The following is a 14,676-nucleotide window of genomic DNA, read 5'->3' on the forward strand; positions in this document are numbered from 1 at the left end:
GGCTTATTTCATCCCAAAGAAGAAAAGGGGAGAGTGGGGGCGACCCAGGTGGTTAAATTGTAATACAGTAGAAATTCTATCACCCATGAAAACTGTAATTGGGATTCCACTTTTGGTTTGACCGACCCAGAAACAGATGTGTGTTTCAATGAGAATCCCAGGCTTTACCTCCTCAAGAAATGCTATTCAGACTCAAAACAGGGCTTTCAACTAGCCTATACTCCGAAGAAATAACTGGACTAAATTGGCTGTAATTGTCCCAACTGTTTAGAATTCCCATGTTGGTTTGGGGCTAGATGTGTGGTTCTCATTGCATGACCTCGAAGAGGAAGACACCGTCATTGCTTCCACTTCTGCTCTTGTGGGAGAGGGAGGGATACTACAAAAATGGGAGAAAATGTCTTTGTCAAGCTGAAATCCAAAGATATGAGCAGAGGTATCTTAGCCATGGGGCGATTCCTTAGTGAGTGGGACATGATAGAGAGAGCAGTGTTGAGGTGAAGGCTTAATTTGTACAGAATTCTCTCCCAATAAGAGAAAGGAATCAAATGTTTCTCATTATACGGCCTGTCTGGGTGCACAAGCCTTTCAACTGAGCTCTTCCAATGCATTCTGGCAAGACTCTAAATTCGTATCATCCACATAACATGGAGCAGGTAGCATTTCTTTTGAAAAGGAACCCTGGCCCATGTAATTCTAGCTAGAGAAGCTGGTGCCAGGAAATTGACAGCGAACTATATCCAGAGACCACAGTTAAATTCAATAAATCTCCATCTTTTTACAGGAGTCAAGAACAAGCAAGGGGAAATGCAGTTGTCAGGGAGTGAGGGTCACCAGCAGCAGCCTTGTTCTTCATGGGTCCCAGTGAACTGAAACTGGAGGTGAATGGATTGAATCTGACAATACTGGGTATTTCCTTCACCTTGATTTGTATCAGCGTTTCTTCAGTGTCTCTCCCCTTCTTTACTGGCCCAAAGAGATCCGAGTGCGCGCGCGCACACACACACACACACACACACACACACACACACACACACACGACTAGGAAAATCTAATTCATCAACTCCTTCCCTGATCTGAAGGAGTCAGATTACCTTCCTGAAGAACAAAGCTCCTTGTCTCTTGTCCCTGTTCCTTTCCCACTGAGTTTGCTGTCCCTCCCACCTTGCTACAAAGGAGCCACTTCCCCCAGGGAAGTTATTATAATCCATTCTAAGTACTTCCTCCAGCAAACAACCAAATGAATCTTGTCTTTAGTCACTGGAATCATGAAGCTGGCCCTCTTTACAAACACAGTGTTTTTAATAAACACTTGCTGATATGCATGCATTGGAGAGAACAAAATGAATACTGCAGGGCTGAAGCCACTGGTGTGCACCGAGCAGATAGTCTCCCATGACTGTGTGTACTACACAGCTCTTCACTGGGTACTTGAGAAAGCAAATACAAGTCCTCTGCTGAAAGAAGGGCATACAGATGGTAAGAGCATTCACCTATAAGAACAGACATGAGACTACAAGGCAATTTTGAGTTTCCATTGTGATGACTCTACTGTATATTACTCCCATTCTTTCAAAACCACCAGAGGACCATCTGAGTGATTCTATGTCTTTCTTTGTATAGTTTTCTTTTTGATACGTCTCTCTTATTTTTCCAGTTATTCTTAAAGTATAAATCAGGTGGTGGCCCAGAGACAGTCTCTGGGTGGTGATTCTCTCTCCAATTATTCTGCCCTTTGTGGTGCTCTAAAATTGTGTTATGAGTCTGCAATTCCTCTATAGCTCTAGATGAACAGAGAACAGAATGTCATCTTTTAAATTCAATTTAAATTCTGGATCTCCCACCAGTCTTAGAAAAAATTCCCCTACCCCCTTTAACAGCTAAACAAATTGCTTGCCTCCAGAGAAGGCAAGCAAAGGCAATGGCGGTCTGCTTAAAGATGGCTCCTGCAGGCATTACCATAGTGGAAGGGTGTGTCTCACAAATGGGACTCCCGTGGCTAAGGGAGGCTATAGTCCTCTCTCAGCCTCAGAGGAGCAGAAATTTAAGTCAAGTTCACAGGGACTCTTCACAGCCCCAGACTCAGAACAGTTTATCCCTCAGTCTCTAACATAAAAAGCCAAAGCATATAATGCATCCCTGATATTCTGCATCCCCCTCCACATTCCTCTATAGCACTAGATGTACAGAGAGCTCCAGAGCCCAGAATGCTCAAAGATTTACTTTCATCACCAGGTATCAAAAACAATGGGAAATAGATCGGAGACGTATTTCTCTTTGCAGGTGAGACTTAAAAAAAAACATAATAATAATGTCTCCTCTCATTCTGAACTGGATTTCAGGAGTCTCCTAGCCTTTATCCCTGAGCAGCCTACGTACAGTCTTGAATGCAAGGAACAAGAGAAGATGAAAATCAGAAGTTGGAGACTGTAATATAGTAGTATACAGACTGTACTATAGATATAGTATATATGTGTAGTGTATATAGTATAAGTACCTATCATATTTACAGAAAGGGTTGCAATGCCTTTACTGGTCTAAGTAAGCCAGTCCCCCTCCAGGAAGGAAGGAACATCCCTGGAGCTTGATGCCCAGGTTGAGTAAGCTGCTCTCATCTGAGTGCCTCAAGGTTAGCTGAAGTCACAGGAGCCCTGCTACTTTTTTCACACTTCCTTCCTAACTCTCCTTAAGACCCACTTCTCTGCAAGATCTACTGGCATGTGGAAAGCTGGCCAGACTGTCTCAGAGTTCAATTCCCAATCCCGACTCTTAGATGAGATGAGATACTTTCATTCATTTCTATCCCCAAACTCTTTCTTCACAACTTGCTGTGTGATCCAGAAGAGGTTAATTCATTATTCCTATCTGTAAAATGGGACTTTTTAAAGTCCCGAGACTTTAAACCCTGGAAAGTCTCTATGTAAAGAAAGTAAGTACTGTTTATGACTAATAACTTCAACAAGTGCTATTTTTTAAATGCAGTGAACATTATTTCTCACTGGTCCTATGTATGGGAACAGAGCAGACAGCTGCAGTAGACAGTGCCACTTACAAGCAATAACTCAACTCCAAAGTCTCTTCTCTGGGTTTCAGAAAGCCAAACACCAAGGGGGAAAAATCAGCCAGAAACTCCTTTGTACTTTAAAAGCAATTGGTTGTTTGGTAACCTGAGATACTTTTCTTCAGCTTTTAGAATGCTAGAAAAAGCCCTCCATTGTTCCCTTTTGCCTTTTAAATTTTCCTTTCATTTTAGGATGGCTTCTGCACTTGGCTTTACTTAGCTTTCCCCTCTGGTCGCAAAGCTGAGCTGGCACTTCCTGGACCATGCTGGTCCTGAGGAGGGTTAGGAGCACCGATCTGCTGTAGCCACTGACAAATGCCCCCATGCAGGTCACTTTCTTTTTCAGCATCTGCCTAAGCAGAGCAGTGGGTACCCAAGAAAATCAAGAACACATCCTCTGACAGTGTGCATCCTGGGTGGAGAAATGGAGGAACTCCAGGGTAAACACTGAACACCGCAGAGAACACAGACTTTTTCCTTCACCAAGCTGGCGAGTTTCAGACTTTCCTTTATTCAAGGTGGCCATGTTTAACAGGTGAAGTCAAACTCTCACCAGTAATATGTTTGTGACTACAAAAATTGAATTATACTCAGAGTCCCACCACCAGTGCGCCTGACCTTGAAATCAGTTAACAGCCCTCTTGCCTAGCTCCAGAAGATGCCTCCTGGGTTCCTGGGTTTTTATCCACCCCAATTCCTTGCAAATCAGAAGCCAGAATGAACCTCAGCACCCTGAAGCAGTTTGTTCTTCAAACTAACAAAATTAATTTGTACTGAGCGACAAACACCCAAAACGATGCTGATGGTCCTGGAGGTACATTAGGGGGTGTTGGATTTAGCTGGGGCTAGGAGAGATATGCCTAGTCTTTAATTACTGAAAACACCACCAGTCCAGCATCTCTTTCTCCTGTCTTGTCTTCTTTCGGGTGGCATTAACTTAGAAACAAAGCCAGCCTAGTCACTGGGTACAGAAGAAAAAAAAAGATTTATAAACAACATTCTTGGGGTAGGGGCATCAATTCAAGGAAGTTGTACTCTTGCTTGTTACTATGAAAATATATGATCAAAGGCTTTGGCTTTGCTCCTAGGTTCAAGTCCCTCTCTCTTGGGACTGAGGGTGCTCAGGGGAGTGGGGATGTGTAGAGGAGGATTGGGTCTCTGGAGAGTGAACTGAAGTTTTCCAGAAGAGCCAGGGAAGCTGTAAAGATCAGACCTTTGATTGTGAGGAGAGAGAAGGAGAGAGAGAGAGAGAGAGAGAGAGAGAGAGAGAGAGAGAGAGAGAGAGAGAGAGAGAGAGAGAGAGAGAGAGAGCAGAAGGGAGGGGAAGAGGAAGAGATAGGAAGGATATGGATGGGGAAAAGACAAAATAAAATTAAGTCGAGCCTGTGGATTCAGGAGTCTCTCTCCAAGAGCTAGGAAAGTTAACGCAGTCATCTAAAACCAAGGTTCGGAAAGACCTAAGAGATCCCATGGACTCCTGAAGGAAGCGCGGCGACTGCTGAGGCGGAGGCAGTACAGGGCCCCAACTCCAGGATGCTGCCAGCGCAGAGGTCGAATGAGCTGAGCCGCACTCCCGGGCGGCTCCTTCGAGCTGGGCTGTGGCTCTGCAAGGGCACAGCCCCTAGGAGGTCGAGGCCGGGATGGGCAGTCCATGTAAGCTACCGAGTGCGTCCGTGGCTTTGCCTCCCGGGCTGGGGGGCTTTCTGTCGGTCCCTGCGGAGGAAGCACAGGAGCATCGGGTCACCTCCCAGAGCCTAAGCTGTGGAGCAGGATGCCAGCAGGTCACGGACTGGGGGACGCTCACCCCTCCGTGTCCGGTTCAGGGAACCACTCCGCAAGGCGGGCTAGTGGATCTCCTCAACAGGCCACTTCGCCAGGCATTCACTCCTGATGATTACCACAGAGGCAAGCCTTCCCCCTGTACCCTGGATGCCAGGGGTGGTGTGGAGGTCTTCAGCTCCTAAGGAGACTTCAAGACCTGGTGCTGACATTCCCAGAGCATGTCCTCCCGACCCTCACCCACTGATCCACTCCAGATCCCCGAGGGATAGACAGGATTGAGGGTGTCTGGGGGTAGGCGCGGTGCGGAAAACGCGCCACCAAACATTCTTGGGGACCTCAGACTTGAGCCAAGGTAGCGCTTTCGGGCACAGCACATCCTGGGGCCTGTGAGCCTCCGGATTAAGTGGCAGTGGGCTTGCCATATCAGATGGTATTCTGTGCATTGCTCTATTAATTTGGGTTTTGGGAAGGGGCCCAAGTTTTGCTCCTGGAAGCCAGAAAGTGACGCCACTTGTGCAACCGTATTTTCCCTTTTCCTGGAACCCGGGCGGCTGTGAAGCTTTTCCTCGCACCAGGAGGCAAAAACAAATGATCTCTAAAGGCACGCTTTCGATATTCTTTCCCTCCTCCTGCAAAAAAAGCCACTCTCTAACGCCTCAATTCCAATCCGATGAGAGGGAACTTGACTTGCCAGCGGTCCTCTTCCCAGCCTCAGGCTTTGACTGTCCTATTTCAAAGTAGCATTACACACACACACACACACACACACACACACACACACACAGACACACCAGGTTAGTGAGACATTTGAAGAGATATACAGACGGTCTAGACCAAAGCCCTCCAGGTGATACCCCACCTCTCAGCTCATTTTACTAAGCACAGTTATGACTGTACAACCAAATACCCGGACATCTTTCCATCCTATTCACACACTTCAAAAGTAAGGACCTGTTTTTAAAACATTTGAGGCGAAGGCTTCAGGCAGGAATGACAAGTGGAGAAAAATAAACACCCAGGAACCAGGAGATGGATTCCACCCCCACTTTGGGGAGATTCTCCTGTTTTCACCCATCTCAGTTCCTCCTTCTCCCCCTTTTGGGTGGGGGTCTTCTGTAGGACCCTGGGAATGGGGGTGGGGGCTACCTTTACCTGAGGAGTCACTTAGCATACTGTAATCTCTTGGAACATGACTAGGGCGGACACCTTAAAATATGGGAATTGCAAGAGCATAGCGTGGAGTGACACAGAACCAGGAGAGGCTGAGACTGCACCAAAGGAGAGGGAATAGCAAGGAGTTTCATAATTGACAAAGGCTATCTAGTCATCCATGAGAATTCTCTTTTGGTATCATCCAAGCACCAACTCTGGATTAGCAATAATCAGAACAACATTGCAAACTCTCTTTAACAAATATAAATATCAAGTTTTCTTTGTGCGAGTTTACTTCCTGGAAGCCCGAAAGTGACACTCATAAATGTGATTTTTTTAAACTCTCCACACCCCTTTTTTAAAAATCCCTCCTGGGGTCGGTTTTGGAACTTTAAGCTTTGCTTACACGTTGTAAATGCCTGTTGCCTTGAGAAGAGCTCAATGGAGTCCCTCACCTTGGGGAGGAAAGTATTAGTACAAAGACCTTTGGGTGAATATGGATGTTCTTAAAACAGCACCCCTCCTTGTGAAAAGAATAAGGCTTCCTTAGTCTTCTCTCAGTTCCAAATGATCCCTCCCAAGTTCAAGAGACGAGAAACATCAACAATCACTCCTACTTTCTTGTCTCCATAGGAAACCCAGAGTCACCACCTTTCACCAAGATAAAGTACAAACTGATACTCAGTGAGGCTCCAGGTTGAATAACCAGTAAGATGCCCATTTGCAGCTAACTGGAGAAACACTCTAGTGAATATTGTATTCTGGATACCCATTAGCTAATCAAAACAATTTGATTTTTACTGGATATATTTTATTCATAGGAATATAAACTCATATTGTCTCTGCAAAGACGATTTTGTATCAAAAAAGTTAACTAATATTAATTCTTCTGTTATACAGTAAACAAAAAGTAATGACAGTAAACTCTCATGAAACAGTTTTCTTTGAACATATGAATTGTTTAAGAAATTGTTGAAAGTAAATAGCACCGGATTATATAACTTTGCTTTGATTCTTCAAAGGCCAGCTAGGGAGCAATTCTTTTCTGACCATAAGAAGAGGGTAAATTCATACTGCAAGGGAATGTGTAGCTTTCGTGTTTCAAAAACAGGTGCTTAATGAACAATTCTTTTTACAATCATTAAGCACAAATGCTTTCCTGACAGCCTGAGAAATTATTCATTGGGATGGGTGTGAATAATTACTTTAACCAATTTTTTTAAAGGAACTGTATAGCTCAGGACATTAACTTACTAATTTAATAACCAATGTAGTTAACTTGGTTATAGGCTTTGAACACGGGGCATTTTATTGTAGGAAGCAGATATGATGGCCACAGGGGCATTCTGCCAGTGAGGTGCTCTGTATTTCTGAAAAGGGGATGTCTGATAAAGAAAATTCATCAAGAATAACCCCAAATGCAGATCCCTCCTGAGTTGACTACAGGTCTTTAGAGTTAGTGAGTGTGTGATCACTTTTGGATCCTAACCCTTGATACATCACAGGTTTTTAATGTGGGGCTGGAAGCACCCTCAGGACCAAGCGGCCCTTCTGAAAACTACTTCCTTTTGGACCTAACAAAGTCTTTAGTTTTCTTCTTCCTTTTCCTTGGGACCAACCCAGGAGAAATCACTGAAATTCTTGGCTATACGCTTTTAAGTAAGCCTTCTCTATTAAGCACTTTACACGGTGTGGCAAAGCTCATTCAAATGCCCATGCCAACAGTCCTGAGTTTCAGCATGAGGAACTGAGTGAGAAGGAACTCACCCTGAAACCCTTCAGCTGACCTTAAATGTGGGGCTATTGGGAGCTCATATTTTCAGAATTCTTTCATGGATTTTTTTCTCCAAGTGAGCAAATAATGTATCCTATTATTTAAACTAAATTCAAATAAAGTCTCAGACTCAGTCTGAGAAATGAGTGCAACCTTAATAGCCTAGGATAGGGCTATTCTAAAAAGTATTTAAGGGTTTGAGAGATGGCTCAGCAGTTAAGAGCACTGACTGCTCTTCTAGAAGACGGGGTTTCAATTAATTCCCAGCACCCACATAGCAGCTTACAACTATTTGCAACTCCAAAATCTGACACCCTCACATAGACATGCACATAAAACACCAATGCACATAAAATAAAAATAATTTTAATATATTTTAAATTTTCAAAAGCTATTTTCTTCCTTCAGTTTATTCCTGTGAATGGCACTATCTTCCTTTCTGAATCCCAGATTGTTACCTGGTCTCACCAAAACTTCTTGGAAATAGCTTCTTTGTCTGGGGACCACTATCATTTGTCTGGTTATGGGAACAACCACACCATGACTCCTTCCAGCATTGGTAGGTGTGAGACAGGTAAAGTCAGGACTAGTTCCTAACCCCAGAACACCCTTCTGACTCATTCTGTCCTTTAGTTTTTATGCAAGGTCCCTTTCTCTGCAGAAGCCAAGTCTCCCTAATTATTGGAGCAGTGAAGTTTAAATTTTCTGGTGATCAAAACCCAAATACAAGCAGGTTCATAACTGACAGATTCAAGATCAGGTGGATTATTTCTCAGTTCAGTGAAAAACAAGAGCTTCACAGACAGTGTGATTTAATCCATGTTGGCCCCATGTGTTAAATCTCTTGGTTGGCTTTTTAGAAAACAAATGTAGAAGGTGGGGGCGGGATGGGGGGGTGGGAGAAGTCTCTGAGTCCCAGCGCCCTGGAAAGAAAGAACCTGTATGCTTTCGATTTCCCCACCGAATGCACTGAAGAAAAAGAATCTAAAAAGAGACCAGGGCCAAGGTTGAAAGGGAACCAGGAAGAAACGGAAGGGCAGGAATCAGTGGGGAGTCTAGAGAAGTCGGGAGAGCCACTGGTAGGTCCAACACTACCTGTAGGATTGAAGTGCAGGACTCTCTCGTCCACTATAGAAAGTTACGCTTTGCAGGCTACACAAATGTGGACCTTTTAGACCATTTTTGGCATGGAGAACATGAACCCAGAGCGGGGCAACAACTTGACCAAGGATGCAAGAACGTCAGAGACACCTAAAGTCCTGTTAACTAGCCTAACCCTCTTGCTTTTCTCTCAATAGGTTAAAGGGGGAAGTTTAAATGAGTCGCTCACTCTCTCGGTGCCCTTTCTTAGGAGCACCTGCTAGAGATGAATGTGCCCCAATCGCCTCGCGTATCCCTCTCCTACTTTTTCCCCCAACCCCTCAGTCATTCCCCCTCGTTACTTTCTTCTGTCTCCCAAGCTCTTCTCCACACTTTCTAACCCCTCTAATAACCTGACACTTCCCAGATGGTGCCCCTCACCTTCTCGGCTGGGGTGTTTGAAGGTCATTGCCGCTGCAAGCTCCCCGCCGTGCACCGCCACACCAGCTCCGTGGGGTGCCAGCGGGGGTGCCTGGGCTGGTGGCCAGGGTGGGCCTGGGGATAGGTAGCCGGCTGCTGGAGCGCTGTATACTCCGTGCTGGTTGGAAGCCGGGTAGGCGCAGGCAGGCAGGAAGCCGCCCACTGCGGAGAGGCTGGAAGCCGACTGCAGAAAGAGACAAAGTCAGAAAACCCTCTGGCTTCTCCAGAACAGGCCACGTTGACGTGGACTCTGCTGTCCTGTCACTTGTCATTATTCTAGCACTCCCTAGCAACCTGATTTATAATCTTGATTTATAAACCTCAAGGATTTACAGAAAAGGGGGCTTCCAGACATTTTTAATCGAAAAGCAAGCCAGTCTCCTTCTCTCAAAAGCCAGGCTGCTGCAAACTAGGACCGCGGGACTTGAGGACGGCAATAGGCCGCTGGAAGACGTTTCCTGCCCAGACTGCCTGCAAAGCCTACCTGGGAGACGCTGCTGCTCTTTCTCCTCACCCTAACCTTTTCTAGGCCCACCCCTGCCAAGGTCACCTTCTGCCCTGAATTCTGCTTACCTGAGTGTATTTAATGTCCGCCTCCAATGCAGGTTTCTCGAGTCCATTCACTGCTGGCGAGGTGGGGAAGGCGGCTCGGTTCACACCCGCCCAGTCTTCCATCTTGGGGGAGTAGGCAGCGCCTTCACTCCCGGCCAGGGCCCCTGCAGGAACGCAGATGGAGTGGATATCTGTACACTCTCGTGAAGACGTCCAGCCCAGACATTTGCACAGGAGCCAATGACCCAACTAAGTGAACCCTGCCAGACATCCTCTCCCACTTCCAGAGGCTGCCACAAACTCCAAAGGCCTTCCTTTGGAGGTGGGGGGAGGTGGCAGGGCCCGGCGTTTCAAGAGCAAGGAGGAGAGGGGCCTCCCCTTCATTTCCTCCAGCCTCGGGCCCGCTTCCTACGAAAAAAGCTTAAGTACCAACGAGGCTCAACCAGAGGCAGTTCCACTGCTCAGAAGCAGCAACCAGAAAGATTCAAGTTCAAGGCAACCTCACGAAAATGTTGTAAACCTCTGGATGGCTTTTATAAGCATCCAGAAGGCTAGGAGACCATTCTGGCCCGGGTCTGCCTCTAGGGACATTCTTGGTCTCCCAAAAAAGGCACCAACTCGAAGACCTATGCCAAGATGTCTCAAACGCAGAGCTGCTCCCAGATCAGGTGCTCAGGGGAACCTTCAAAAGTGGGTGCAAACCTGGTAGCACTTCCCAACCACCTGCCTTCTGCCGCTTCATGGATAGTTTTGCTTGGTGCTATTTTGGTATAGAGCCACCCAAACGAACAGTGTGCGGGGGCCTTGGAAATGGAGCTAAGCAGTCCACTTTCCCCAGTTTGTTTCTCCGAGACTGTTTACTGTCGTCCTGGGTCTGCTTAGGTCTGCTCCTGGCTGGGAGCAGAAGGCACTGTAAGGAAGGAAACACTAGCTGCTTGGGAAAGGGAACCAATGCTTCTAGAAAACACCCACATATATGTCATCCTAGGCAGGGCATAAAAGTTGCCCGAAACCTCTAGCCTTTTCTGCGCAACAGAAATTAACAACATTTGACAGAACTTTAATGATAATCAAAGCACAAGTCCTAGTGACTGTCCCAATAGAAAATGGGGCGTCATTACCTTTATTCTAATGGCAGGACGTGAATGGCCTCTGAACCCGACAGAGGTCCAGGCCATACTTTAAAAGAAAAAGAAAAAGAAAACTAACAAACAAAACACTGACCACAGGAGTCCTTTCTCTTTTACTTAAAAGAGCTCCTGGGCCTGCACAAGCTCTTGAAGGAACCTGAAAGCTAAAGAAGGGGCTGAGCAAAATGATCCAAGCGGTTTGTTTGGCTTAGATTTGGCGATAGGCGTTTGCATTCTTTTTGCAAGAATGAAAAAGCGCAATTTCAGGCCTCCGATTTTGTGGTCTGCGCCTGCTCTTCTATTTGGGAAATATTTTCCATATTTGTCATAAAAAGTTCAAGATGTCCGAAGACTCCCACAGAAGGTTCTGGACCCCCAGCCTGTGTGACCAGTCCTGAACTTAGTTTTGAAACAAAATCAGTTCTAGAAGGAGAAGGGCATGCAACACGCTCGCTCAGCCTCCCGCCCCAAATTCTGCATTTTGTAGAGAATTATCGAAGACATCATGACTAACCTGTTTGCTCCATAAACGTCCGTATGCCCAGGATGTTGCTGACTGAATGTGCAGAGGGCCATGATCGCGGGATACTGACGTGGCCCGCCGAGCCGGGGACCCCGGGATGACTGCCCATCTTAGTGCCCGTGGGTGACACTGGACTGGGGTAGGGGTACTGGTAGATATGATTGTAGGGCAGCGCGGGCTGGGGCGGCGGCTGCTTACTTGCTTCGTATGGCCCTGGCTGCGCCAGGCTGCCAATCTTATTTCGCAGGATGCGACTGATGGAGCTCACAGAGGGCACGTTGTACTTGTCACAGACGCCGTCAGCCAGTAGCCGGTCACGGATCTCCCAGGCAAAGATGCCAGGATCGCCCTGCTTGTAGTCCCGGATATGCTTCACTACATTGGGGGTGGTGACTCGAGGTTTGCTGCCCCCAATGGCCCCGGGCAGGATGGAGCCGGTCTCGTTGTAGCGCGCCAGGATTTTGCTCACGCAGCCATGAGAGACTCGCAGTTGCCTACTGATGTCACAGGGTCGGATACCCAGCTGTGCTAGCTCCACGATGCGTAGGCGGATGGCATTGGGCAGAGGACGGCCGTTGACGAACACGCCACCAAGCTGGTTCACTTCGCCGTACGTCTGCTCTGCAAACGTGCCGGACAGGAGTGAGCAAGGGAGGGAGAAAACATCGGCGGGTTACTCAAGGATGTCCTTGGGGGTTGAGGGGACAAATGCACTGCACCCTAGCACGACTCTAAGGTAATCCGCAGGTCCACTCCAGCCTCCGGATCTGAGGGCAGAGCCGGGACATGCTGGTAAAAGTCGGGGTCAGAGACAGACATTGTGCTCTTCAGACCTTGGAGCCCTTTCGCGACTTGGGTCATGCCCTCACCTCCTCCCTGAACTTAAGGAACTGACCCCTCGATAACTGGGAGCAGCAGAGGACGTGGCTCCTGAGGACATAGAGCCGTTCTGCCCAGAAAAAGTGGATCAGGGGGAAGGAAGGGAGGTAGAGAGTCTGAACCCAGCTCCGCACCCGTCCGCACCTGACCTGAGGCTCGCCCCTTACCCATCGCGCGCGGGCCGGCCAGCTGCCTGGCGCCGGAGCGGCGGGGGCTGGGCCCGGCGCAGTCCGGGAGAGCTCGGGCGCCGCCACCGCCGGAGAGGCATAGAGGGAGGGCGCGCGCGAGCCGAGGGCCGCGGCGGCTGGAGACGCGCAGTGAGCCGCTGCCCAGCGCGCCGCCAGCCCCAGGGCCCGCCGCTGCCGCAGCCGCCGCCGCCCGCTCCCAGGACACTCTCCAGGCCCGCGACCCCAGGCCCAAGGTGAACTTCATCCGATTGGGAGAAATTCGTCTGACCGGGAAGCTGCGGGGTGCGAGAATCAATTTGACGTGTCCTCCACGTCAATCTCTACAGTCACGCCGGAGACTCACGAATTGGCAGCTCATTGGTTCCCGTCACCGCGCCCCGGCGTCCCCCTCCCCGCCCAGAAACTCTACCCCTCCTCCAGGTTCTTGGCTTCCCCCTCCGCCTTTCTCCACCCCCTCCGGAACCCTCCCCCCCCACCCCCACACACACCAGGGATACACACCATCCTAAACCTAGTTGAGCCAGATCCTGGGACCATCCAATCTCTGTTGCTTTTTGTGGCCTTTGTAACCTACTTTAGGAACCGTAAGGGAGTCATTTCAAAGTGATCATAGTTTTACAATCACCTCTACCACCATTACCCTTTGGAAGGTAGACATTGATCCTGGCAAGGCGGTTTAGCTTGTGGCTATCTCCACCACCTGCTGCTGCTCGGAGGAGAAGAGACAGGTCTGGTGGATACAGTCCCTAGGGAACCGCCAAGATGAAAGGGAAGAGGAGGTCCGGCTTGGTTGGGGCATCAGGGAAGGGTGGCGATCCACAGTGACTTATGGAGCTGACTCTCCCAGATCCCATTTCTCATCTTTGCCCATCCTGTTCTCATAACCAGAGTGCCTTTGGAGTCACACGAGGTGATTTCAATGACCCGAAAGGAGCACATTCCAGCTTCTGCCTCTAATGACAAAGCCCACCCGCTAGAACTCATTCCTCTCCAGTAAGTGACACATGGAACAAGCAGGAAAGACAGACTTGCTGCTTCCTGTCCCCAAAAATGGGGGAATCGGGGGAGGCAACAAAAAACAAAACAAAACAAAACAACCCTAATGGCTGCTGAACTCCTGTTCTGGATCCAGACTGTCTCTTTGAGATAGGCCAGGAGATCCTACCCGCACCCCACCAGCAGTCTTCCAGGAGGACTCTGCTAAATACCCCAGCGGTCTTTTCTCGCACTTTGCACAGCCTTTCAGCTCCAGCATTGAAAATCAACTCTTCTACTCCACATCAGTGCACAGTGCTGGGCCACCAAGCTGGCCTTGACAAGTGGCAACAATCCCAAAGGAAGCAATGAGAGAGAGGGTCATGTAGTTTTGCACCTGAACAGGTGCCAGCGGGGCAAGACCTGGGAGTTTCTAGGTGAGGCCAGTAGACACCAAGAACTTTGGGCTGGTCACGAAACAGCAGGAAAGAGAGCTTGGTGGAAACCCAGCCACAATTCCTGGACCTTCCAAGGAGTCCAAATACTCCTCAGAAATCAAGCAAAGGCCTCTCTTCGCCAACACACATCTCTCCATTTCCTGTTCTTCAGAGCAGCCTGGAGACTGCTCACTGTACAAGCTCAAGGCTCCAGCAGGTTGACCCTTTCAGCATAGCCTCGCAGGAAGCCCTGACCCCTTTTCTCCTTTTTCTGGGGGAGGGGAACTTTGATGGATCACGTTCAACCCATGCAAATGTATGTCAGAAGGACCTTTGCCATAAAGTCTTGGCTCTCCAGGGAAACTATATAACACCCAGTAGGCTGGGGTTGCTGGGGAGGGAACAGTGGAAAGAAAGCGGCCAGATTCGAAAGAAGAGGCATCTCTGTCTAGCAGCCCATAGCACAGTGGGACCTTAAGCTCTAAGAGTTTCGGAGAGGTCTAGGCTAGCAGTGCACCTTTGAAGGCGCCCCTAACCCCAGTGAGAACAGTAAACACACTTGGGATACCAGACCATTCAGAACAGAGCAGCCTTCCAGAAAGACCTAGTGATTTAAGGGGGGCAAGCTAGGTGTGGGAGCTTTCCGCTTTGGGTGGGGTGGGG

General features: G+C 48.4%; 1 protein-coding gene across 1 annotated transcript; it reads right to left on the bottom strand.

Moving 5' to 3' along the window:
• Positions 1-4,682: 4,682 nt before the first annotated feature.
• On the bottom strand, positions 4,683-12,845 carry Pax1 (paired box 1). The gene is made up of 5 exons (XM_028757158.1): positions 12,581-12,845; positions 11,526-12,155; positions 9,903-10,045; positions 9,291-9,513; positions 4,683-4,774 (listed from the first exon to the last, which is right to left on the bottom strand). The coding sequence occupies exons 1-5, from the start codon at positions 12,843-12,845 to the stop codon at positions 4,683-4,685; spliced, it is 1,353 nt and encodes a 450-aa protein (XP_028612991.1).
• Between the last annotated feature and the right edge of the window lie 1,831 nt (positions 12,846-14,676).

This window comes from Grammomys surdaster, unplaced genomic scaffold, assembly GCF_004785775.1.
Source record: "Grammomys surdaster isolate TR1022 unplaced genomic scaffold, NIH_TR_1.0 129, whole genome shotgun sequence".
In the NCBI taxonomy this organism is placed as follows: domain Eukaryota; kingdom Metazoa; phylum Chordata; class Mammalia; order Rodentia; family Muridae; genus Grammomys; species Grammomys surdaster.

Bases quoted from the DNA above. Each gene is read 5' to 3' on its own strand.
- Pax1 (XM_028757158.1), bottom strand. From the start codon at position 12,845: ATGAAGTTCACCTTGGGCCTGGGGTCGCGGGCCTGGAGAGTGTCCTGG. The intron at 9,514-9,902 runs GTAAGCAGAATT...CTCTTTCTGCAG, and splicing joins CGGACATTAAATACACTCAG to TCGGCTTCCAGCCTCTCCGC. The intron at 4,775-9,290 runs GTGAGGGGCACC...CTTCCTCCGCAG, and splicing joins CAAACACCCCAGCCGAGAAG to GGACCGACAGAAAGCCCCCC.